Source organism: Theropithecus gelada, chromosome 15 (assembly GCF_003255815.1).
Source record: "Theropithecus gelada isolate Dixy chromosome 15, Tgel_1.0, whole genome shotgun sequence".
Taxonomy (NCBI): domain Eukaryota; kingdom Metazoa; phylum Chordata; class Mammalia; order Primates; family Cercopithecidae; genus Theropithecus; species Theropithecus gelada.
The window spans coordinates 45,957,083-45,983,984 of NC_037683.1; the positions used below are offsets into that span (position 1 = coordinate 45,957,083).

The window sequence follows — 26,902 nt, forward strand, 5'->3', positions numbered from 1 at the left end:
GGCTGAGGTGGGAGGATTACTTGAGTCTGGGAGGTCAAGACTGTAGTCAGCCATGATTGTGCCACTGCACTCCAGCCTCGGTGACAGAATAAGACCCTGTCTCAAAAAAACAAAACACTAGTTTTGGCCGGGTGCAGTGGCTCACGCCTGTGATCTCAGCACTTTGGGAGGCCCAGGCAGGTGGATCACTTGAGGTCAGGAGTTGGAGACCAGCCTGGCCAACATGGTGAAACCCCATTTCTACTAAAAATACAAAAATTAGCCAGGCACGCTGGCATGTGCTTGTACTCCCAGTTATTTGGGAGGCTGAGGCAGGAGGATTGCTTGACCCCAGGGAGGTTGCAGTGAGCCAAGATTGCACCACTGCACTCCAGCCTGGGTGAAGAAGCGAGACTAGGTCTCAAAAAAAAAAAAAAAAGCATAAAACCCAGGGCAGACGCGGTGGCTCATGCCTGTAATCCCAGCACTCTGGGAGCCGAGGCGGGTGGATCATGAGGTCAAGAGATTGAGACCATCCTGGCCAACATGGTAAAACCCCATCTCTACTAACAATACAAAAATTAGCTGAGCCTGATGGCGCACGCCTATAGTCCCAGGTACTCGGGAGGCTGAGGCAGAAGAATCACATGAACCCGGGAGGCAGAGGTTGCAGTGAGCCGAGATCGCGCCACTGCACTCCAATCTGGCAACAGAGTGAGACTCCATCTCAAAACAAAACAAAACCCAGCAAATAACCATTAGAAAGCAGAATGTAGCAAAATTGAATTGTACTTGTAGGGCTTAAGGTCCTATTTGGGACAATTTAAGCAGTTCTTTATGAAAAGAAGGACAACAGAATAGCTAAAACTGCATTTTTGTTTGTTTGTTTAAATCTTTAAACCAGTGAAAAAGAAAACTCAAGACAATGAGGCAGAGCCATCTACCACTGGGCAGTAATACATTCTGTATAAAATCTGTGCCTGCTTCTTGATGTGCAACTTCTTTTTTTTTTTTTTTTGAGACAGAGTCTTGCTCTGTTGCCAAGACTGGAGCTCTGTCACCTAGGCTGGAGTGCATTAGCACAGTCTCGCTCACTGCAACCTCTGCCTCCCGGGTTCAAGCAATACTCTTGCCTCAGCCTCCTGAGTAGCTGGGACTACAGGTGCATACCACCTCGCCCGGCTAATTTTTGTATTTTTAATAGAGATGAGGCTTAACAATGTTGGCTAGGCTGGTCTCGAACTCCTGACCTCAGGTGATCCACCCCCTTTGGCCCTCCAAACTGCTGGGATTACAGGCGTGAGCCACTGCACCCGACCTTGATGTGGAACTTCTCATGTTATCACTCTGCTTATAAGAAGATAGGGTTGGGTAGGCAGTATATAACATTGCAGCTTTGTAACCAGAATGTTCATGTATTACAATCTTAATTTTAAAATTAGCAAAGTTAAAAAAGCATGTTAAATTCCTAACAATGAAAGGTATATCACAGTAAATATAGGACTTTACAACAGAAAACAAAATGCCTTTATGGAGAGGATTTATGAAAGGGCTGAGGCTGCTGAATTATGGATAGATACAAAGACAGACCGGTAATAATATCAGAAGTGCAGGTGGAGAAGCAGGTGCAAACTTTGTATGAAATGTATTATTGCCAGGGATGAGTTGTTCTGGCTTATTGTCTTGCGTTTTACTTTTCCCTGGTCTAAAAAGACTTCTAGTTTTTGCCACTTTGCCATCCTTCTTTCATAAAGAAACTGCTGCCGGGCACAGTGGCTCGCGCCTGTAATCCCAGCACTTTGGTTGGCCGGGCGCGGTGGCTCAAGTCTGTAATCCCAGCACTTTGAGAGGCTGAGACGGGCGGATCACGAGGTCAGGAGATCGAGACCATCCTGGCTAACACGGTGAAATCCTGTCTACTAAAAAAAATAGAAAAAAACTAGCCGGGCGAGGTGGCGGGCGCCTGTAGTACCAGCTACTCGGGAGGCTGAGGCAGGAGAATGGCGTAAACCTGGGAGGTGGAGCTTGCAGTGAGCTGAGATCCGGCCACTGCACTCCAGCCTGGGCGGCAGAGCGAGACTCCGTCTCAAAAAAAAAAAAAAAATCCCAGCACTTTCGGAGGCTGAGGCGGGCAGATCACGAGGTCAGGAGATCGAGACCATCCTGGCCAACATGGTGAAACCTCGTCTCTACTAAAAAATACAAAAATTAGCTGGCCATGGTGGCACAGGCCTGTAGTCCCAGCTACTCAGGAGGCTGAGGCAGGAGAATTGCTTGAACCCAGGAGGCAGAGGCTGTAGTGAGCCGAGATCGTGCCACTGCACTCCAGCCTGGGCGACAGACTGAGACTCTGTCTCAAAAAACAAACAAAAAGAAAGTAAATGAAACAAAAAGCTGGTTCTTTGAAAAGATAAATAAAACTGTTAGACCATTGGCAAGATTAACCAAGAAAAGAAGGGAGAAAATCCAAATAACCTCACTAAGAAATGAAACAGGAGATACAACTGACACCACTGAAATGAAATACAAAAGATCATTCAGGGCTACTGTGAACACCTTTACGCACATGAACTAGAAAACCTAGAAGAGGTGAACAAATTCCTGGAAAAATACAACCCTACTAGCTTAAATCAGGAAGAATTAGATACCCTGAACAGATTAGTAACAAGTAGCAAGATGGAAATGGTAATTTAAAAATTACCAACAAAAAAAATTCCATGACCAGATGCATTCACAGCAGAATTCTACCAGACATTCAAAAAAGAATTGGTACCAATCCTTTTGACACTATTCCACAAGATAGAGGAAGAAGGAACCCTCCCTAATTTATTCTGTGAAGCCCCCATTACCCTAATACCTAAACCAGGAAAGGACATAACAAAAAAAACTACAGGCTGATATCCTTGATGAACATAGATGCTAAAGTCCTTAACAAAAATACTAGCTAACCAAATCCAACAACGTATCAAAAAGATAATCCATCATGATCAAGTGGGTTTCATACCAGGGATGCAGGGATGGTTTAATGTATACAAGTCAGTAAATGTGATGCACCACATAAACAGAATTAAAAATCACATGATCATTTCAATAGATGCAGAAAAAGCATTCGACAAAATCCAGCATCTCTTTATGATTAAAACTCTCAGCAAAATTGGCATACAAGGGACATACTTAATGTAATAAAACCCACAGCCAACATAATACTGAATGGGGAAAGGTTGAAAGCATTCCCTCTGAGAACTGGAACGAGACAAGGAGGCCCACTCTCACCACTCCTCTTCAACATAGTACTGGAAGTCCTAGCCAGAGCAATCAGACAAGAGAAGGAAAGGGCATCCAGATCAGTAAAGAGGAAGTCAAACTGTCCCTCTTTGCTGACAATATGATTGTTTACCTTGAAAACCCTAAGGACACCTCCAGAAAGCTCCTAGAACTTATAAAAGAATTCAGCAAAGTTTCCGGATACAAGATTAATGTACACAAATCAGTAGCTCTTCTATACACCAGCAGTGACCAAGCAGAGAATCAAACCAAGAATTCAACCCCTATTGCAATAGCTGCAAAATAAAATAAAATAAAATAAAATGCTTAGGAATATACCTAACCAAGGAGTCAGAAGACTTCTACAAGGAAAATTACAAAACACTGCTGAAAGAAATCATAGGCTGGGTGCAGCCTGTAATCCCAGCACTTTTGGGAGGCTGAGGTGGGCGGATCATTTGAGGTCACGAGTTTGAGACCAGCCTGGCGAATGTGGTGAAACCCCGACTCTACTAAAAATACAAAAATTAGCTGGGTGTGGTGGTGTATACCTGTAGTCCCAGCTACTTGGGAGGCCGAGGCAGGAGAAGCACTTGAACCTGGAAGGTGGAGGTTGCAGTGAGCCGAGATCACACCATTGTACTCCAGCCTGGGCAACACGAGTGAGACAACATCTCAAAAAAGAAAAGAGAAGAGAAGAAAGAAATCATAGACAACATGAACAAATGGAAACACATCCCATGCTCATGGATGGGTAGAGTTGATATTGCAAGAATGACCATACTGCCAAAAGCAATCTACAGATTCAATGCAATCCCCATCAAAATACCACCATTATTCTTCACAGAATTAGAAAAAATAATTCTAAAATTCACATGGAACCAAAAAAGAGCCCTTATAGCCAAAGCAAGACTAAGCAAAAAGAACAAATCTGGAGGCATCACACTACCTGATTTCAAACTATACTATAAGGCCATAGTCACCAAAACAGCATGTTACTGGTAGAAAAATAGGCATATAGACCCATGGAACAGAATAGAGAACCCAGAAATAAACCCAAGTACTTACAGCCAACTGATCTTTGACAAATCAAACAAAAATATAAAGTGAGGAAAGGAGACCTTTTTCAACAAGTGGTGCTGGGATAATTTGCTAGCCACATGTAGAAGAATGAAACTGGATCCTCATCTCTCACCTTATACAAAAATCAACTCAAGATGGATTAAGGACTTAAATCTAATACCTGAAACTATAAAAATTCTAGAAGATTACATGGGAAAAACCCTTCTAGACGTTGGCTTAGGCAAGGATTTCATGACCAAGAACCCAAAAGCAAATATGATCAAAACAAAGATAAATAGCTGGGACCTAATTAAACTAAAGAGCTTTTGCACGGCAAAAGGAACAGCAGAATAAACAGACAACCACAGAGTGGGAGAAAATCTTCATAATCTATACATCTGACAAAGGACTAATATCCAGAATCTACAATGAACTCAAATCAGTAAGAAAAAAACAATCCCATCAAAAAGTGGGCTAAGGACATGAATAGACAATTCTCAAAAGAAGATATACAAATGGCCAACAAACATATGAAAAAATGCTAAACATCACTAATGATCAGGGAAATGCAAATCAAAACCATAATGCGATACCACCTTACTCCTGCAAGAATGGCTATAATCAAAAAATAAAAAAACAGTAGATGCTGGTGTGGATGTGGTGAACAGGGAACACTTTTACACTGCTGGTGGAAATGTAAACTAGTACAGCCACTATGGAAAACAGTGTGGAGATTCCTTAAAGAACTAAAAGTAGAACCACCATTTGATCCAGCAACCCCACTACTGGGTATCTACACAGAGGAAAAGAAGTCATTATTTGAAAAAGATACTTGCACATGCATGTTTATAGCAGCACAATTCACAACTGCAAAGTCATGGAACCAACCCAAATGCTCGTTAATCAACGAGCAGATAAAGAAACTGTGGTATATATATATGATGGAATACTATGCAGCCATAAAAAAGGAATGAATTAACAGCATTTGCAGTGACCTGGATGAGACTGGAGACTATTATTCTAAGTGAAGTAACTCAGGAATGGAAAACCAAACATTGTATGTTCTTACTGATATGTGGAAGCTAAGCTACGAGGACGCAAAGGCCTAAGAATGATACAGTGGACTTTGGGGACTTGGAGGGAAGAGTGGGAGGGGGCGAGGGATAGAAGACTACAAATAATGGTGCAGTGTATACTTCTCAGGTGATGGGTGCACCAAAATCTCACAAATCACTACCAAATAACTTACTCATGTAACCAATTACCACCTGTACCCCAATAACTTATGGAAAAATTAATTTTAAAAAAGTGAGTGGAGCTCACTTTCAGTTTTATGGGATAATATAGGCCCTATTGATAAATATCTTGCATTGTTTGACATAGCACTGTCAATCTAAACTTTTTACATTTTAAATTTTTGCTGAGGAACTGTCCTTGGGATCCCAGCCTAGGGATGAGTGAAACTCTCCTAGTCCTTTAACAGAGTTAGAAACATTTGCCACTTGAATCTGGTAGGTGATGGTATAGGGAAGCTCCTGTGCATTCTAGGAAATATGTTTAATGCTTGTTCAGCCTCAAAATGCCATGATCTGTAACATTATTATTCATTGATATTGCTGAATACTCACTAAAAACATCAGTTAGACATTGGGAAGAGTCACATTTTTCCAGTGCTTTGGAATAGTTTGGATTTTAAAACAGTGAATTTCTAGCGCCTGCTATTTAAAGTTATGTTTGTGGCACCATGTCTTTGTAAAATGTTAAGTTTGCTGAATCCTTGGATTTGTTGCTGTAAGTTCTTATCATTTGACTCTAATTTGGATGCCCTGCTCACAATTTGACAAATTGTTTCTATCTTAGAATTTTTAAAAGCGCAGACTTAGAATCTTGCTTTCAGAATTTGCTTCTTTCTCTTTTAAGACTCTTAACTAATGAAGCAATGTGGTTTGATTTTCTTTAAACAGGTGATGATGTAAAATCTAAAGATTACATTGTTGCACTACAGCACCCTGTGACCACTGACATTAAGCATTCCATAAAAATGTTTGAATTAACATTGGATGCACTTATCTCATTTAACAAGCGGACCCTAGTTCTGTTTCCAAATATTGATGCAGGTAATTGAACTTGAAAATGAAATTATGCCACCTACTTTTTCCAATTTTATGTTTCTATTACTTCTTCTTTTAACTGCCTTCCTATCTTGCTCATCTGATCATTGAAAGGCACTCTATTCTGAAATGCATTCCCATTTTCAAAGGATTACCAATTTTGCTATAACTCAAAAAGTTTGTAATGTTTTTGCCAAGTCCAGTAGAAACTTAATAATAAAAATAGTCTGTCTACTGTCTACTTTAGTCTCATGTTTAGTACTAACATTTTCCCTCCAGTTTCTACCAGTTAAGAAACCGCAGTAGCCAAGAGACATAAATCTTAGAAGTTGAAGTGAAAGATGGCTGGGCACAGTGGCTCATGCCTGTAATCCAAGCACTTTGGGAGGCCGAGGCAGGCAGATCACTTGAGGTCAGGAGTTCGACACCAGCCTGGCCAAGATAGTGAAACCCTGTCTCTACTAAAAATACAATAATTAGCCAGGCACAGTGGTGGGCACCTGTAGTCCCAGCTATTCAGGAGACTGAGGCAGGAGAATCACTTGAACCTGGAAGGTGGAGGTTGCAGTGAGCTGGGACTGCGCCACTGCACTCTAGTCTCAGTGACAGAGCGAGACTCCATCTCAAAAAAAAAGTTGATGTGAAAGAGAAGCTCTAGAAAAGTAGTGATTCCATTGTCCACAGCAAAATAGCCACTAATATTTTTTCTTGCTTTCTTTCTTATTTATGTCAGCTATACCTTAAAGTAATCTTGAGCTGAAGCAGTTTCAATCTGGAGTCCCCAGCCAGTCCCAACCAGTTCATCCTCAAGCCTGCCCTGGTTGATCACTTGCTTACTGGTGGATGGTACCATAGATTTTGTTACTGCTGAGACCTTAGGCGAGTAAATGGGGGTGTGAGATATGAGAAATGCCAGAACACAGCCTAATACTGAAGAATTTCCAAATACTGATTATCGTTAGCTGACACCACTCATTGCTGAGTTCTTAGGCTTCTTTTTTGGTAAAGGAGGCAGAACCCTTTCTCTGCAACGTCAAGATATCACCAACTTACTCTGAAAGAACCTCTGTCTTAGTATTCCCTTGAATAATCTTTTGTGTTAGGGAGAACAAAGTAGGATATTAGTGGAAAAAAATTTAAGAATACCCAACCCAGATTTTTTCCAGGTAATGTATCCATATTTCAAAAACATTAATATTTTTTCTTTTCTGATCCTTTAAATTTTGTATAAATATTTGTAATGTAACTATGTGTCTCTCTGGTTCAACATTCATTGTCAATGATACATTCTGTTTATAATGCACTTTCCTGACTGTACATACTTTAGAATTAGAGGGTTTTTCTATGAAAGTAAAGGGTCCCAGGTATATCTAAGTCATGCCTGCCACTTGCCTCTACCCTCCACAGGGTTTTTGATACGACATACCCAGGGAACAATAGGAAAATAAGAATCAAGGCATCACTTTATCATTATCTGGCTTAGTGCCCAGTTCCCCAGTACAGGACTCCCTCTAGAAAATGGATTATTGAGGCCTTAAGCCAAAGAGGAGCTTTCAAGTGAATTGCAACCTGAATCTTGGAATAGTAGTGGTGCCTTCTGGTGTGCCATGTACTATAGTTTGAGTATCCCTAAGCCAAAAAGCTGAAATCTGAAATGCTCCAAACTCTCAAACTTTTTGAGCACCAACATGATGCTCAAAGGAAGCAACTGGAGCAATTGGATTTTGGATTTTCAGATTAGGGATGCTGATCTGGTAAGTATTACAGAATGACAAATATTTCAAAATCCAAAAAAACTTGAAACCCAAAATATTTCTGGTCCCAACCATGTCGAATAAGGGATGCTCAACCTGTACAATAATTACAGATGACGTGCTGGCAAGACTGTATACAGAGAGAAATGGCCAGGCCTTCTCCAGAGTTAGACCCTGAGTCCATTTACCTACCTTGCCACACAGTGAAAGTCAATAAGATTGAGAACCGAGCATGCACAGCTTTGGTTAAATGAGTGGCACCTGCCCACTGGTGAGCATGGTGTGGTCAGACTTCTGCCTTCTAACCAATCAGGTTAGCAATTTTCCTCCCTAGGTATGGGGTAGTTAGGAGAGGGTCAGTTGAGAGGCAAGTAGAGGGACATTAAATATTGCCTTCCCTTCATGTATCTTTAAGTTTCTATTAAGTCATGCAGTTAAAATATAAGCCACAGTGTCAGAATCTATTTGTATTTTCTTGGAGTGTAGTCCACATAAACGGGAGTGCTATCCCACTGAGTTCTTGTTAGTGTAAAGGTGAGTGTAGCTGGGCAGAGGGTCTCTGATCAGCGTGGTATGGGGAGCCTGAGAGGGTTCTGTGTGGGAACTTTGAGGTTAAGAGATACAGGCTGTTGGCCTGTCTTTAGCCTCTTGATTGTTGTTTAAGGTAAAGGTTTTTACTAGGGCATTGATAAAAGTTATTTGCTTTGCCTGGTTCTGTTTGAAAAGTCCCAACTGCTGCTTTCTGAGTTCCTAGATGAGCGAAGCAGAGGACATTTTAGATACCCATAATTCATGAAAAAGTCAGTAGTTAAAATTACTATTTCCCTAATAACTGATGTGAGGTTTTTGTAGGGAGATTTCTTTATGTGGACTACACTTGCCAATGAAAATGGTTTATCTCACAAACCACTTACCAATTGGTTCTTTTCATTTTCATAGGGAGCAAAGAGATGGTTCGAGTGATGCGGAAGAAGGGCATTGAGCATCATCCCAATTTTCGTGCAGTTAAACACGTCCCATTTGACCAGTTTATACAGTTGGTTGCCCATGCTGGTTGTATGATTGGGAACAGCAGCTGTGGGGTTCGAGAAGTTGGAGCTTTTGGGACACCTGTGATCAACCTGGGAACACGTCAGATTGGAAGAGAAACAGGTATTTACCTTTGCTCATACTTCAACTGACTAGGCTTTATACACACATGAGTTATTATAAGGTATGCATATATCAGTGCTGAGCATATATTTTGTGAATGAGTGAATGAGGTTAATAACCAGTTGAAGCCTAAAATCTATAGTCAATAAATAGCACACAGTGATTACCAAATATTTTAGATTTTAGATCTCTACTTACATTTTTTTTTTTTTTTAAGACAGAGTCTGGCTCTGTCACCCAGGCTGGAGTGCAGTGGCGTGATCTCAGCTCACTGCAAGCTCCGCCTCCCAGGTTGACACCATTCTCCTGCCTCAGCCTCCCGAGTAGCTGGGACTACGGGCATCCACCACCATGCCCGGCTAATTTTTTTTGTATTTTTAGTAGAGATGGGGTCTCACCATGTTAGCCAGGATGGTCTTGATCTCCTGACCTCATGATCCACCCACCTCGGCCTCCCAAAGTGCTGGGATTACAGGCGTGAACCACCGCACCCGGCCCATTCTACTTACATTTTATTGTCTTTGTAATATCAGTTAGCATTAAGTGGTTCTTAATTATGGTCTTTCATGGCTGTGTTTAAGAGAGAATATGGTTGAAATGTTTCATGAATATATGAATGCTAGGCTTTTATTTTCTGGGCCTAATATAGAATTCCTTCAGTCAGTAATTTATAGTATGGTAGTTCTAAGTAAAGTGCCCCTAAAGTATAAGTAGGATTATTATTAATGAATTTGCTAACTGAGCTAGGTCCTGTTATTAACATTAGTTCAAGTTCTAATCCTGTTTACACGCAGTGGTATTTAATGGAAAAGTGTGTATCATTAAAGGAAAAAGAACTGGACTAGAACCAAGGAGATTAGTTCTAGCTCTGCTCTCTCTCCAATTCTTCATAACTGCCACCTTTCTGTTATATTTAGATCTTCCCTTCTCATTCCCAGCATATTACTTTACTCCCCACTTCATAGAGAAAATGGAAGCCATGAGATGGAAATTCTTTCAAATTCCTCAATTCAATCACTTAGAAAATGTTTAGTAAGCACCTACAATGTACTAGGCACTGGGATTTGGCAATAAACTAGACCAAGAAGGGCTGAGCTCTCATGCAACTTACATTCTAGTGGGAGAGGAGACAGATGATAGACAAACACAAAAGAAATAAGAAAAATGTCAGCAATTCTATATGCTGTGCCTGCTGTAACACAAGGTATATGATGGACTCCATTAGACTGGTTAAAGGAAGGCCTCTTTTGCCGGGCGCGGTGGCTCACGCCTGTAATCCCAGCACTTTGGGAGGCCGAGGAGGGCGGATCACAAGGTCAGGAGATCGAGACCACGGTGAAACCCCGTCTCTACTAAAAATAAAAAAATTAGCCGGGCGCAGTGGCGGGCGCCTGTAGTCCCAGCTACTCAGGAGGCTGAGGCAGGAGAATGGCGTGAACCCGGGAGGCGGAGCTTGCAGTGAGCCAAGATCGCGCCACTGCACTCTAGCCCGGGCGACAGAGCGAGACTCTGTCTCAAAAAAAAAAAAAAAAGGAAGGCCTCTTTAAGGAGGTGACACCTAAGCTGAAATCTGAATGACACGGAGTCAGCTATGTGAGGATCAGGGAGAGGCAGTGGGAACAACCAGTGTGAGGGCCGGGAGGTCAACTTGGTGTATTTGAGAAATGGAAGCGCCAGTGTGGCTATAGAGTAGTGAGCAAGAGGCAGAGTGATACAGATTATGTTAGAGAAGGAAGCAGATGCATGTAAGCCAAGGTAAATCATTTGGAATTTTTTCTAAGTGTGATGGGAGGGAATGACATGACATGACTTGCATTTTGGAAAGATCACTCTGGTTGCTAATATGGAGAATGGAATGTCGAGGGGGGGCAAGAATAAGAGCAGAGAGACCAGTAAGGGGGCTGATTCAGTTGCTCAGATGAGAGACGATAGTGACTTTGATGAAATATTAGAGATGGAAAAAAGTTAGATTTGGGTTTTGTTATAGTACTTGCCGATGCTTGGATGTGGAGGTGAAAGGAATCAAAAGGAAGCCTAGATTTCTGATTGGGCAGTGATACGCTGGGAATGAGAAGGGAAGAAGATCTAAATATAACAGAAAGGTGGCAATTATGAGGAACTGGAGAAAGAGCAGAGCTAGAACTAATATCCTTGGTTCTAGTTCAGTTCTTTTTCCTTTAATGATACACCCTTTTCCATTACAGCCTAGATTTCTGATTGGGCAGTGATATGGGGACACTGAGGGAGGAACAGATTTGGGGAGGGATTGAATTAAGAGTTCTCTTATAGCTATGTGAAGTTTGAGATGCCTATTAGATATCAAAGCAGACATGGCTAGTAAACAGCTAGATAGTTCCAGAAAGAGTTAGAGTTGGAGATAGAAATTTGAGAGTCATTGGTATAGAGATGATGTATATAATTGGTTGTCAGTTTGGCTGCTGTAACAGAGACCCTAAATAATAGTGGCTGAAATAAGTTAGATGTTCTTTCTTTCTCAGTGGATGGCAGCTCCACCATCATCAGACTTAGCCCCCATCTATTTTCTTAGTGGTTGCTCTAGCTATTGCTTGCAAGTCTCTGTTTTAGCCTTTGGAAGAAGGAAAAGAGAAGATGCCTTTCCCTTTAAAGGCAAGACCTGAAAGTTGCAAATCTTTCTTCTCACATCCATCAGAACTTAGTCATATGGCCACATCTGGCTGCAAGGCAAGCTGAAGAATATAGTCTTTTTTTTTTTTGTCTGAGATGATATTGTTCTGTTGCTCAGACTGGAGTGCAGTGGTGCAGTCATAGCTCATCGTAACCTTGAATTCCTGGGCTCAAGTTATCCTCTCACTTTAGCCTCCCCAGCCATGCCTGGCTAATGTTTTTACAAAATGTTTTGTAGAGACAGGGTCTTGCTTTGTTGCCCAGGCTTGTCTCAAACTCCCAGTCTCAAGTGATCCTTCCTACCTTGGCCTCACAAAGTCCTGGAATTATGGATGTGAGCCATTGTGCCCAGTCTGTTTTTTTTTTGTTTCTTTCCTTCTTTCTTTCTTTTTTTTAGGCTAGTTAAGTGAAGCAGTGCAGGGGGAGAAGGAACTGGTTGTGATCAATTAGTTGTAAACACCACTGTACTTGGACCAGCCAGAATATAATCTTTGGCTGGGGATCAGATGCCCGGCTAAAAATTCTGTTTCTAGTATGAAGAAAAGATATTGAGGATAATGGCACCAGCCATAGACAGTATTTAAAACCCAGGCCAAGTGCGGTGACTCAACGCCTATAATCCCAGTGCTTTGGGAGGCCGAGGTGGGAGGATTGCTTCAGGCTGGGAGTTCGACCCTAGCTTGGGTAAAGATAGTGATATTTTATCTCTACAAAAAAATTTTAAAATTAGGTGGACCTGGTATCATGCGCCTGTGGTCTGAGCTACTCAGGAGGCTGAGGCGGGAGGATCACTTGAGCCCAGGAGTTTGAGGTTACAGTGAGCTATGATCATGCTACTGCACTCCAGCCTGGGTGACAGAGCAAGACTCCATCTCAAAAAAAAAAAAAAAAAAAAAAATGGCAGAGAATGGAGCCCAGGACCAACCTCTGGAGCCCTTCAATCTTTAGAGTTCTGATGAAGAGGTAAGGGCCAGCAAGGAAGACTAAAGAGGAACACCAGTGAGGCTGCAGGGAAACGAGAAGAGTGTGCTATCCATAAAGCCTGCAAAATAAAATGTTTTAAGGAAGGGGTGGTGGATACTGCTGAGTTCATTTAAGATGTGAAAGGAGGGCCATGTGCGGTGGCTCATGCCTGTAATCCTAGCACTTTGGGAGGCCAAGGCAGGTGGATCACTTGAGGTCAGGAGTTCAAGCCGGCCTGGCTAACATGGTGAAACACTGTCTCTAAAAATACAAAAATTAGCCAAGTGTGGTGGTGCACGCCTGCAATCCCAGCTACTCAGGAGGCTGAGACAGGAGAATCACTTGAACCCAGGAGGTAGAGGTTGCAGTGAGCTGAGATTGTGCCACTGCACTTCAGCCTGGGCAACAGAGCAAGACTCTGTCTCAAAAAAACAAACAAAAAAAAGTGAAAGGATAATTGAACCATATGCCAACATGGTCTCTGTACTTTTTGCCACTACACTTAAATAAACTTATATAAATGTACATGCCCATCCATCCTTTCCTTCTTACCTTCTTTATAGCAGGGTGTGGGCGTGGGTGTGGGTGTGGGTGTCTCTCCTGCCTGTCCACTGCCCATCCTTCTTCCTGTGTTTTCAGTCCCTACTACTGCCTTCTCAGGGACCTATCCATGAGTCATCTTTTCTCCTCTTTCTTTCTTTAACCTCCTCATCATTTAAACATGCCTAAGCCTCTCGCATCTTAAAAACAAACAACACGAAACAACTTCTTTCTTGACCCCACACCTCTCTCCAGCTGTTACTCGTTCACTCTTCTCTTCTTAGCCAAACCCATTGAACAGCGTGGCCATTTTCGCTAGATTTACTCCCTCATATTGGTCAGGAAATGTCTGGAGGGAAAGTGACTGCCTGACTAGCTGAGTGAACCGCTGGCTGAGTAGATGGAAGGCAGGGCAGGTTGAAAGAGAGTGGATCTCATAGATGACTAGGCAAATGGTAAGTGGATGCCAGGTTAGTCCACCTTATTTATTTTAATAAACAAAAACTTGATTTGTTCTCTTTGGGAATGAAGGACCCTAGTGCCCTTGATGTACTGAAATCTTGCCAAGAGTACTTTAAAAGGTATAAAGTAGAAAAGTTGATTTTTCCCTAACAAAAGAAGACTCAGTCAGCTGGATTTCAGGTCTAATTATGAGCATAGTACACTGATAATTTCTTTATTATTTGAATATTCCCACTTCCAAATCCTTGTAATGTGTCACTGGTTTTACCTAGGGGAGAATGTTCTTCATGTCCGGGATGCTGACACCCAAGACAAAATATTGCAAGCACTGCACCTTCAGTTTGGTAAACAGTACCCTTGGTGAGTATAAAACATTTTTTGTTGAGTGATTAAAAGGGGAGCTACCTTCAGTACCATTTTAGAGCTACAATCACTGTTTAATCATCCTAACAGAGCTTTCCTTCTTATGCCTACAGGCCCCTAGTTGCTGGGGAGACAGAGATTGCTAATATCATACCTGTTATTACTGTACCAAAGGTTCCAACGTAGAATATATATTTTCTTTCTTTCTTTTTTTTTTTTTTTTTGAGATGGAGTCTTGCTGTTGCCCAGGCTAGAGTGCAGTGGTGCAATCTCAGCTCACTGCAACCTCCGTCTCCTGGGTTCAAGCAATCCTCCTGTCTCAGCCTCTTGAGTAGCTGGGATTACAGGTGCGCACCACCACACCCGGCTAATTTTTGTATTTTCAGTAGAGATGGGGTTTCACCATGTTGGCCAGGCTGGTCTCAAACTCCTGACCTCAGGTGATCCGCCTGCCTTGGCCTCCCAAAGTGCTAGGATTACAGGCGTAAGCCACTGCGCCCAGCCTTATTTGTTTCTCTTAATTAATACAACACTTTTGCTACACTTATTTAACCTTATTTGACTTTCTGTAAGTATTAGAAAATAATGTAACTGATTTTTTTAAAAAGTCTAGTTCAGCTTTTTAATTAATTTTGACCACCCTCCTTTCTGTTTCAAATTGATGGGATTTCCCTGTATTTGAATGTTTCTTTCTGAAAATAATTTTGTTTTCTCAGAAATACAAAGATAAAAACTAAAAAGGCAAAAAAAGACAGGCACTTAGTTACAATGTTGCTGAAGTGATCTAGATATTATTATATAAAAAAATTTTAGTCCTGTATAATTATGATTTACAGTTTTTAAATTGACAGATAAAATGGTATATATTTATTGTGTACAACATGATGTTCTGAAGTATGTATATATTGTGGAGATGTTATTTTCTTTTTTGTTGTGTGTTTTTTTTTTTTTTTAGACAGAGTCTCGCTCTGTCACCCAGGCTGGAGTGCAGTGGTGCAATCTCGGCTCACTGCAACCTCTGCCTTCCGGGTTCAAGCAATTCTCCTGCCTCAACCTCCTGAGTAGCTGGGATTACAGGCACCCACCACACCTGGCTAATTTTTGTGCTTTTTAGTAGAGATGGGGTTTCACCGTGTTGGCCAGGCTGATCTTGAACTCCTGACCTCAGGTGATCCGCCTGCCTCGACCTCCCAAAGTGCAGGGATTACAGGCGTGAGCCACGGTACCCAGCCTATTTATTTCTTTAAACATGATTTTTTAAAGTATTTTTTTGTAGAGACAGAGTTGCCATCTCTATGCCAGACTGGTCTCAAACTCTTGGGCTCAAGCAATCTTCCTGCCTCAGCCTCCCAAAGTGCTGGGATTATATGTGTGAGCCACTGTGCATGGCAGGAAGATGTCATTTTAGGAAGAAGCATGAATTATTTTTACCTGAAGTCTCAGATTCCACTATATTATGCCCTTACTACCATTTAACATGTATGGCAGAAGCATTTAATTTAATTGACTTTTTGTATATTGCAGTTCAAAGATATATGGGGATGGAAATGCTGTTCCAAGGATTTTGAAGTTTCTCAAATCTATCGATCTTCAAGAGCCACTGCAAAAGAAATTCTGCTTTCCTCCTGTGAAGGAGAATATCTCTCAAGATATTGACCATATTCTTGAAACTCTAAGTGCCTTGGCCGTTGATCTCGGCGGGACAAACCTCCGAGTTGCAATAGTCAGCATGAAGGTAAAATAACTCCTAAACTCCTAACTTTATATCCCATATAAGTGATTGATTTTTTTTTAAGTATATATAGTTGGAAGGTAAGACTAGAAACATACACAAGAACTTGCAATCATTTGCTCATAGTATTGACTTGTGGATCCTTTACAATGTTTGTCTCACTATTTTACTGATCATTAACATTTCAAAGAAGTAACTTCTTTGGGAATCCAAGACAGTAGACTTGACAGTAGGAAGACCCCTTTAGGCATCAGATCAGGCTTTTGCCACCCAGAAGATCTGAAATTCTATACTTGGTAACAGCTTGGAGTGTAGAGTATGCTGATCACTCACTGCCCAGGTGAGGGGTATCAGCAAATAGTGAAGGGAGCTGCCTCTTCTCTAGAATGTCATCAGTTGTGTGGATTTTCCATTTTGCATTTTTACAGTTCTGCTCTTTATTGAGTACAGCATACCTTCAATCTATCAACCAAACCATCACCCAGTGTTGACAGGTGAGAGAACATTCATAAAAATAACAAACTGATCATGTTAAAGTGATCTCTAATGACTTAGAATAAACCTACCAGAAAACTCTTTGTTTGAAATAGTGTAAGTGTATAAAGCGTCCAGAGACGATGAGATATAGCAAAGATTTTAATGTAAAGTTGTAGGAAATTTATTAATACCATTAGGTCAAATAAGGAAAGCAAAACGAAACATAATTTTCTCAAGAAAAGCCAAGAGGCCTCCCTTATAAATACTCTTTTAAAAACTAATAGAAGGCTGGATGCAGTGGCTCGCACCTGTAATCCCAGCACTTTGGGAAGTCCAGGCAGGTGGATCACTTAAGGTCAGGAGTTCAAGACCAGCCTGGACAACATGGTGAAACCCCGTTTCTACTAAAAATAAAAGTAAAAAAAAAATTAGCCAGGCATGGTGGCAGCCACCTGTAATCCCAGCTACTTGGGAGGCTGAGGCAGGAGAATCGCTTGAACCCGGGAGGCAGAGATTGCAGTGAGCCAAGATCGCTCCACTGCACTCCAGCCTGGGCAACAGAGTGAGACTCCATCTCAAAAAACAAAAACTAATAGAAGAATAGTTTCTTAACAGAAAGATGATTTATTCCATATGAAAGGCCAATATCTTTTTCAATGGTAAAATTCTAGAGGCATTCCTGTTGAAATCAAGAAGAAAAGAAAGGTGTTTTCTGCAGCATTATCAAACATAATTGTGGAAGTTATGAAGGGAATAAAGGAAGGAATAGCAAAAATGGAGATTATTGACAGGGTAAAACAAAAAACATTATTAATAGACAAAAAAATGCTTGGCTCCCACCCCAGACTGGTTAAATTAGAGTCTCTGGGGATGAAGGCCAGGCATTGCTCTTCGTTAAAAGCTGTCCAGGTGATTCTGATGCACAGTGAAGATTTAGAAGCACTACTCTAGATTTTTTCTTCTCTTAATTAAAAAAAAAAAAAATTTTTTAGAGACAAGGTTTTCCTATGTTTCCCAGACTGGACTGAAGGTCCTGGGCTTAAATGATCTTCTGCTTCAGCCTCCCAAGTATAATAGCTAGGACTACAGGCACATGCCGGTGCACATTAACTGTGCCCGGCTCTAGATGTATTTTTATTTTTTGAGACAGAGTCTTGCACTGTCGCCCACGTTGGAGTGCAGTGGTGCAATCTCGGCTCACTGCAACCTCTGTCTCCCAGGCTCAAACGATGTTCATGCTTCAGCCTCCTGAGTAGATGGGACTACAGGCTTATGCCAGCATGCCTGTTTTTTGTAGATACAGTGGTTCACTATGTTGCTCAGGCTGCTCTTGAACTCCTGGGCTCAAGGGATCCTCCAGCCTTGACCTCCCAAAGTGCTGGGATTACAGGTATGAGCGACCGTGCCTGGCCTACATTTATTTTTAATGACAATCCTAGTGACAGCTCTAACCCTGTATTTGATATATTAAAATCCACTAATACCAATATAATATAAATGGAAAGAGAGATCTTATTCAGAACAACAACAAAAACTCCTAAGAATAACTGAAGCCAGAAACGATGTGATCTATATAAAGAAAATTCTAAAACTGTACTGTAAGACATAAAGCCTTGAAAAAAATGCCCTGGATAGAAGTGCTGATTATTTTTAAGATGTCAGAGTTTTCCAAATTGGATTTATAAGATCAACATAATTCTAGTAAACATTTCAATGGTATTTTTTTTTACATTTAGTAAAATTATTGTAAATCACAGTGGAATTTCTCGAAGTTTATCATTAAAAGTACAAAAGTCAGTTGTGTAAAGAAAATATATAAAGACAAATAATCAGGAGGGACTATCACTGTTTGGTATTCAAACATATCAAAAAGCACAGTAATCTATTTTATTTTTTTTGAGACAGGGTTTCACTCTGTCGCCCAGACTGAAGTGCAGTGGCGCAATCTTGGCTCACTGCATCCTCCGCTTCCTGGGTTCAAGTGATTCTCCAGCCTCAGCTTCCCAAGTAACTGGGACTACAGGTGTGAGCCACCATGCCTGGCTAATTTTTGTATTTTTTATAGAGATGGGGTTTCCTCTTACTTCCCAGGCTGGTCTTGAACTCCTGAGGTCTAAGTGATCTACCTGCCACGGCCTCTCAAAGTGCTGGGATTACAGCCATGAGCCACCACACCTGGCCATACAGTAATTTAAACAATGTGGTATTTCTGCCAACCAGGATGGAAATTTACCCTAAGGAAACAGAGTATCCAGACCATCACTGAATTCAATTACAGGAGATGATTAAAGCTCAGCTACTTAGTTGCCTCAGTATTTTTTTTTTTTTTTTTTTTTTTGAGAAAGGGTCTCACTCTATTGCCCAGGCTGGAGTGCAGTGGCGTGATCTCAGCTCACTGCAGCCTCAACTTCCCAGGCTCAAGAAATCCTCCCAGCTCAGCCTCCCAAGTAGTTGGGACTATAGGCATATGCCAACATGCCTGGCTAATTTTTTTGTAGAGATGAGGTCTCACAGTATCTCCCAGGCTGGTTTTAAACTCCTGGGCTCAAGCAATTCTCCCGCCTTGGCCTCTCAAAGTGCCGGGATTACAGGCATGAGCCACTGTGCCCAGTCACCTCAGTAAGCAAGAAAATTCTGTCAACCTGAAAGAGTAAAATATGGTCTTTTAATGAACTAGGCTCAAATTAGCCAACATTGAACTTAAGCTTAAGAGAGGGGCCCAGCTGGGGGCAGTGGCTCACGCCTGTAATCCCAGCACTTTGGGAGGCCAAGGCAGGCGGATTGCTTGAGGTTGCGAGTTTGAGACCAGCCTAGGCAACATGGTGAAACCCCATCTCTATTAAAAATACAAAAATTAGCCGGGCGTGGTGACAGGCGCCTGTAATCCCAGCTACTTGAGAAGCTGAGGAAGGAGAATCACCTGAACCTGGGAGGTGGAGGTTGCAGTGAGCCGAGATCGCACCATTGCACACCAGCCTGGGCAACAGAGCGAGAAGCCATCTCAAAAAAAGAAAAAAGAGGGGCCCATCTTGCTGGCTGTGGAGTTTTCATTGCTTCAACAGCCCCATATTAGGACAGATTACAGGAACTACTTGAGCTTATCCCAGGGCTGGCCCAGGCCAGGCAGTGGCTCCTTCCCCAAGCAGTCATCTAAGACTGCGGGGTCATCCTATAGCAGTATCTGATTTATCATGAAAAAGATCACAACACTCACAATATGCTGCTTAGCTAAGACCAGTGAGACAGAACTTGTTTTCTCTTTTAGGGTGAAATAGTTAAGAAGTATACTCAGTTCAATCCTAAAACCTATGAAGAGAGGATTAATTTAATCCTACAGATGTGTGTGGAAGCTGCAGCAGAAGCTGTAAAACTGAACTGCAGAATTTTGGGAGTAGGTAAGATTGTACATTATAAATCCAAGAAATGCTCATTTTAATGTACAAAAGTTACTAAGTTGTGATGCATGACTGAGCATCAAGTCAGTGTCTGCCCTGTGCACAGATGGCTCTAGGTGCTGTCTGTGGGCCCCAAGCATGGGGACTTCCTGGAACACCAACAAGCATTAGGAGAGAAGCACTGATGGTTCTAGAAATCTTCAAGGCGCTATGGCTTTAATTCACAACTGTCTAATATTTCCTTGCAGTCCTTGGTAATGTTTGTCTTAGGAGATCTGGGGTGAATGAATCTGTGTTCTAAGCCAAGAAAGTCAGCACACTTTCCTGAGATTGCTCATCAGCATTATTTTCCTTGTGTTCGTGGTGGAGCGCAGGCATTTCCACAGGTGGCCGTGTAAATCCTCGGGAAGGAATTGTGCTGCATTCTACCAAACTGATCCAAGAGTGGAACTCTGTGGACCTTAGGACCCCCCTTTCTGACACTTTGCATCTCCCCGTGTGGGTAGACAATGATGGCAACTGTGCTGCCCTGGCAGAAAGGAAATTTGGCCAAGGAAAGGGACTGGAAAACTTTGTTACACTTATCACAGGCACAGGTAAGAAGGGGTAGCGGGAGGTTGGTTCAGGAGCTAGAATGTATATTGGAGCATGTCTTCAACATGGTCAGGTGGTTACAACTCTGCCTTAGCCTTCACTTCCTGCTTGACTAGAGCCTGAAGGTGAGCCACATGTGGCCTTCTCATGTCTTTTCTGAGCATGTGCCCAGCCTTAGACATGCATGTGACCTTCTAAATTCCAGGAACTTGTCAGAGCTATTCAAAGCTCTTATTTCCCACAGCTTCTCATTTCCCAGCTTTTCCTCCCAGTCTTTTTGGTTAGTGTGTTGGGTGCCCCAGCTGTTATCCTTTGCCCTAGGCAGCAGAGACTAATATATTTTACCTTGAAATGTTTTTGATAAACACCCTTCATGTAACCCCCTCAGCACTGGGTAGTTCCTAGTTAGTTGAGATGAAAGCAGGCCCTTTGAGGTGGTCCTCCAGGGAGCTGACAGGCAGGTCAAAACAAACAACCACAATTTTTTGAGAATAAGTTTGTCCTGCCCCATCAGGTACTGGTATCCAGTACTGTATCTGTACACCAGTACTGGGAGTGTGGACTGTTGTTCAAGGTCACCACCAAGCTGGAGAGCGGGTGATGGGACCAGGGTAGGTTAAAACACCAGAAAGTTCTCTTAGCAAGATTCAGCTGGTTTGGTTTTGTTTTTAGACAGGGTTGCACCATGTTGCCCAGGCTGGTCTTAAACTGCTGGGCTCAAGGGATCCTCCTGCCTCGGCCTCCCCAAAGTGCTGGGATTACAGGCATGACTCCCAAAGTGCTGGGATTACATGCACCTGGCCCTGGTTTTTGTTTTTTAAATTAAGCATTCTTCTGTTTGTTGCAAACTGGTTAGTTTCCAGAGTTCCAAAAAGGTTGATTCTGACACTTTTACCAGTTTTTTCCTGGCTTTAGTGGCAGAATGGACTTTTGGAGTTCCCTGCTCTGTCATTTTTTTATGACATCCCAATTTGTTACTTTTTTTTTTAAATTGTATATATTTTAAGTGTATAACTTGATTTTTAAATGAGGAAACAGACTCGGCTAATAAGTGGTTGAGCCAGTTTTTGGTACAGATATGTCTAACTTCAGAACCTATATGTGCTTAAATTCTACATTACACCACTTCCCCTTTAAGCTCATGTACTTATTTATTTATTTATTTAGAGAGTGAGTCTTGCTCTGTCACCCAGGCTGGAGTGCAGTGGCGCAATCTCGGCTCACTGCCTCCCAGATTCAAGCGATTCCCGTCTCAGCCTCCCGAGTAGCTGAGATTACAGGCATGTGCCACCACACCCGGCTAATTTCTGTATTTTTAGTAGAGACAAGGTTTCACCATGTTGGTCAGGCTGGTCTTGAACTCCTGACCTCAGGTGATCCACCCGCCTCAGCCTCCCAAAGTGCTGGGATTACAGGGGTGAGCCACCACACCTGGCCTAAGCTCATGTACTTTAGCTCATTCTCATCCTCTTTTAGTTCCAGACACAGTTTTAGCAAACTTGGATACCATTTCCTGGCTCAGAGCAGTGACTAAGCTGTAAATCAGAGGACTAGGGGTTGAGGAATAAGTGCCCAAGATGTGACAGATGGCAAGACAACCCTTAAAAGCAGAGCCTTCTCAGGCACAATACCCTTTACTCCTTTGTAACTGCTAAACACCATAACAAAAGACAGTCACTGATATTTGTAATTATTGAATCACAGATTTTTAGACATGGCAGCATCAAAAGAGGCAAAATCATATTTCCTATTTTCTGCTTCGGGAAGCAGGTAGTGTGTGATACAGTTTAGAAAGACTTATCTTGGGTTTTCCTGAGCAGAGCCTGAGACAAGGATTTAGGTTCAGGTATGGTTTTTTGGAGGTAACCCCAAGAAGCAGGAGGGAGAGTGGAAAGAATGAAACAGAGCAGGAAGAAAGCCTTTAAGGATATATTAACATTATTGAAGTTGACTTGGGGGCAAAGGGGGCTGAACTCCACCGGCACCTCCTGAGAAGCCTGCAGAACAGCATCCAGAATTGTCCTGTGGATCTGCTGGCTCCTGCCTTGCCTCAGTTGCAGATTGCCCCTGGGTGCTGTGCCTGCATGGCTGGGTAGGATCTTGCTTCAGTGTTGGAGAAAGCCTTGGTGCAGAAAGATGGGCAGTGTGTGCTGGACCAAAGGGTCTACTACCCACAAGGTGGGCATGTACTTGCGCTGCACTGTCCCCACAGCTGTGTTTGAAATAACAGTGACCCAAGCAGATGGGTCACAGGGCATCAGAGGATCTGCTAAAAACATTTCCATCCAAAATGCTACCAGAGAATGCTTTATGCTTAGTGGGCTTCATCTGTCTAGAGAAATATATATAGACCCTCACATGCCAGAGCTCTGCTAAATAGATATCAGTTTTCTGTTTCAGGTAAAGCACCCTCAGTGATTTCTGTCCCTCACTGTAGGAATCGGTGGTGGAATTATCCATCAGCATGAATTGATCCACGGAAGCTCCTTCTGTGCTGCAGAACTGGGCCACCTTGTTGTGTCTCTGGATGGACCTGATTGTTCCTGTGGAAGCCATGGGTGCATTGAAGCATACGCCTCTGGAATGGCCTTGCAGAGGGAGGCAAAAAAACTCCATGATGGTTGGTGTCCCTCTCTCAAGGAATTAAGTAACCAAATAGTAGACAAGTACTTCAAAGTGGAAATTCCAAAGAGAGCTGAACACTGAAGCCAGAAGTTTCCCCCCTTTCACTTCTTAGAGAAAAAGCAGGGCTCCCTCGCACTAAAACAGCACAGCCTCCTTGGTCCTGACCCATACTGCCACTCTTCCTCCCCAGGGGTGGTGGTGCACAGAGGTCTAGAGTTCCAAGATAGCAGGGAAGATTTCCTTCAGTTTTGTTTTCTCAGCCAGTAGCACAGGGTGGGTACTTAATACACATTTTAATGAAGAAATAAATGGACAAAACATGTTATGTATATACCACACATACATGCACTGTATGTGTAGTATATCTGTGCTTCATACATAAAAAGAGTGTAGATTTTTGGCCCCTAAAACCAATTTGTGAGCATATGCTGAAGGAAAGGAAATGGGGAATGGTGGCCGAGAGTGCAGGAGAGAAGTGTATAGAGCCCTACACAGTCGGGTTCTGAAGAGGTGGGAAGAGATGAGCTGCAAAACCAGGCACAGGGCCCACGAGAGGGCATGGCAAGCCGAGATGATGGGTGTATGGGATGGGAAGCAAAAAGGTAGGGGATCATTGCGTGGTGGTGCCCCCTATGAGAGAGGTAAGAAGTATGCTCGTCTGCTGGCAGTGGGGGTAGAAGGACTGGGAAGGCGGTGAAGGTATAGAAGAGAGCAGTCAGGGAGAATGCGTGAGAGCTGTGAGGGCCCAGGGGAGACAGGAGACCACCAGTTGATGTCTAGGTAGCAGTTTGCACAGCTGGGGATTTTTTTCCTTCAGGGTCCAGATATTCTAGCAGATTAGTAGGAGGCAGATTGATCTGAGTTGGTGACAGGCGGAAGACAAGGACTACAGATAACCACAGAAATTCCTGCTGCTTACTGAGCATTTCTCTGGCCAGCACTTAACTAAGTACTTTATGTTCATGATCTCATTTCATTCCTCAGATAACCTTGCCAGGGTAGGCGCTATTGCCCTCATCTTCCAGGAGGGAGGAATGTGTAGAGGTGAGGTGACAGGCATGGGGTCATGCAGCTGGGAGAGGCAGAGCTGGCACTGACCCCAGGCCTGTGTCTGTTCCTCAGCTGCTGTGCCTTGCTGCCATAGAATGTGTGGTGCTGGCAGATGGCACAGCATTGTGTCTGGCATGAGTAAGGAAGGAGTGAATGTGGGAGGAAGGTGATAATTTGGAGAAAAGAACACTTCAAAGACTGTCTGCTCCTGGAAGTGAGAAGTGAGGGAGCCAGAGGGGTAGGAGGCTGTCATCAGACTTGAGGTTTTTCCAGGAAGATAGGTTCTGGGTTATGTACAACCAATTAGCAAGAGGGTAGCAAAAGCTTTAGGGGCAGTGTATAGAGATGTTTGTGAATGATAAGCTTTGCAATTGTGAAAAGGAAACACCATCTTCCCATGTAGGGGGGGCTTGCTTTCCACAGGCCCAGTGGTGAGCTTGGCCTCCCCAAGGCTCATTAGTGACTGCTTTTCCTTCTCACTCTGCTCAGAGGACCTGCTCTTGGTGGAAGGGATGTCAGTGCCAAAAGATGAGGCTGTGGGTGCGCTCCATCTCATCCAAGCTGCGAAACTTGGCAATGCGAAGGCCCAGAGCATCCTAAGAACAGGTGAGCATGTGGCTGCAGGTGGCTGTGCTGCAGGGGGTAGCCTCAGACATCATATGGCCCAGCCCGGCCCCAGAAGAGACCCTGCTTCTCTTAGGGACAGGTGCTTTGCAGTGTCTGTTCAGAGGTTTCTTTCCTAATTACTCAGAGGTAAAAAGGGAATTGCATTCAAGGTATTTGGCAGCATTGCCTTTTTCAGCAGGTGTTTGGTTTGGTTTGACAACTATAAAAATGCTCCGTGTTCATTTTACAGGAAATTTAGAGAAATATAGGACAGTCGTAAGAAAAAATATCACTTAGAGTTTTCCCATTTGGAGATACCTACTATTAACATTTCCTTCAAGTCTTTCTATTCATTTTTTTGCCTAGTGGAGATCATGTGGTACACCCTGCTTTTTCCACTTGAGGCTGTCACATGATCATTTTCTCATATTAAGAATCAACCATGAACTGCTTTTAAAACACTGCCTCCCACTGCATGCTGTGGATGTTCTTTATCATTTCTGCTGCTGGCTCTTTTCTGCCTCCCTCTTTGGTATTTTGATTTTGGCTTCTCTCAGAAACTCATTTTAATTTTTATCTCCCTGCAGCTGGAACAGCTTTGGGTCTTGGGGTTGTGAACATCCTCCATACCATGAATCCCTCCCTTGTGATCCTCTCTGGAGTCCTGGCCAGTCACTATATCCACATTGTCAAAGACATCATTCGCCAGCAGGCCTTGTCCTCTGTGCAGGACGTGGACGTGGTGGTTTCGGATTTGGTTGACCCCGCCCTCCTGGGTGCTGCCAGCATGGTTCTGGACTACACAACGCGCAGGATCTACTAGACCTCCAGGAACAGACATGGACCATCTCTCAAGAGCTCCTGAGTGGAATCAAGTTTTTGTCTTTAGGATGACCATTTCTTAACAATCAAATCTGGTATTGAACTGCAGGTGACTTTGGCAGAGAAATTTTTTGCTTTTGGTCTCCTCTTCCAAAGTCACCTTTCCCAACTCCTATTTTTGTAGATGCTGTTCTTTCTGGTATTTTCCTAGTAGGGGTCATTTTAGCTTCAAACCCTGTAAGTTCCAGTCACAATTTTCTGTGCCAAAGTAGCTACAACAATAGAGAGGAAGCCTTAGAACTCTGCTTACTAATGTATTAATATCACTGAAACCTGCAGGCCTTGCCTGGGATGTCACTTCATCCTGAAGTTTGCATTAATAATCCTTCCAGGCCGGGTGCGGTGGCTCACACCTGTAATCCCAGCACTTTGGGAGGCTGAGGTGGGTGGATCACGAGGTCAGAGATTGAGACCATCCTGGCTAACATGGTGAAACCCCATCTCTACTAAAAATACAAAAAATTAGCCGGGCGTGATGGTGGGCCCCTATAATCCCAGCTACTTGGGAGGCTGAGGCAGGAGAATGGCATGAACCTGGGAGGCAGAGCTGGCAGTGAACTGAGACCGTGCCACTGCACTCTAGCCTGGGTGACAGAGCAAGACTCTGTCTCAAATAATAATAATAATAAATAATAATAATAATCCTTCCAGTCGGGCACAGTGGCTCATGCCTGAACACTTTGGGAGGCTGAGACACGTGGATCACCTGAGGTTAGGAGTTCGAGACCAGCCTGGCCAACATGGTGAAACCCCATCTCTACTAAAATACAAAAATTAGCCACGTGGTGGCATGCACCTGTAGTCCCAGCTACTGGAGAGGCTGAGGCAGGAGAATTGCTTGAGCCCGTGAGGCCGAGCTTGCAGGGAGCCAAGATCATGCCACTGCACTCCAGCCTGGGTGGCAGAGCGAGACTCCATCTCAAAACAAAAAAAAAAATCCTTCCTCCTCTAACCCCAAACTAAGATCACAGAAGGTGATCCAGGCCGGGCGCGGTGGCTCAAGCCTGTAATCCCAGCACTTTGGGAGGCCGAGGCGGGTGGATCACGAGGTCAGGAGATCGAGACCATCCTGGCTAACAAGGTGAAACCCCGTCTCAAACGGCCGGGCGCGGTGGCTCAAGCCTGTAATCCCAGCACTTTGGGAGGCCGAGACGGGCGGATCACGAGGTCAGGAGATCGAGACCATCCTGGCTAACACAGTGAAACCCCGTCTCTACTAAAAAATACAAAAAACTAGCCGGGCGA

At 43.1% G+C, this 26,902-nt stretch overlaps 1 protein-coding gene across 4 annotated transcripts in view; it reads left to right on the top strand.

The window, feature by feature from the left end:
- GNE (glucosamine (UDP-N-acetyl)-2-epimerase/N-acetylmannosamine kinase) overlaps nt 1–26,016 on the top strand; it is a 57,812-nt gene extending 31,796 nt beyond the window's left edge. For 3 of the 4 annotated variants that reach the window (XM_025360739.1, XM_025360742.1, XM_025360740.1), the window contains 9 exons: nt 6,270–6,422; nt 9,110–9,322; nt 14,206–14,293; nt 15,821–16,031; nt 19,771–19,900; nt 20,275–20,496; nt 22,932–23,114; nt 24,659–24,775; nt 25,363–26,016. In XM_025360739.1, the coding sequence (XP_025216524.1) occupies nt 6,270–6,422; nt 9,110–9,322; nt 14,206–14,293; nt 15,821–16,031; nt 19,771–19,900; nt 20,275–20,496; nt 22,932–23,114; nt 24,659–24,775; nt 25,363–25,598 (1,553 nt within the window). In that variant the 3' untranslated portion in view covers nt 25,599–26,016. The remainder of the gene's footprint in view (nt 1–6,269; nt 6,423–9,109; nt 9,323–14,205; nt 14,294–15,820; nt 16,032–19,770; nt 19,901–20,274; nt 20,497–22,931; nt 23,115–24,658; nt 24,776–25,362) is intronic. The other variant, XM_025360743.1, reaches the window with a different exon arrangement.
- Nucleotides 26,017–26,902: the final 886 nt, after the last annotated feature.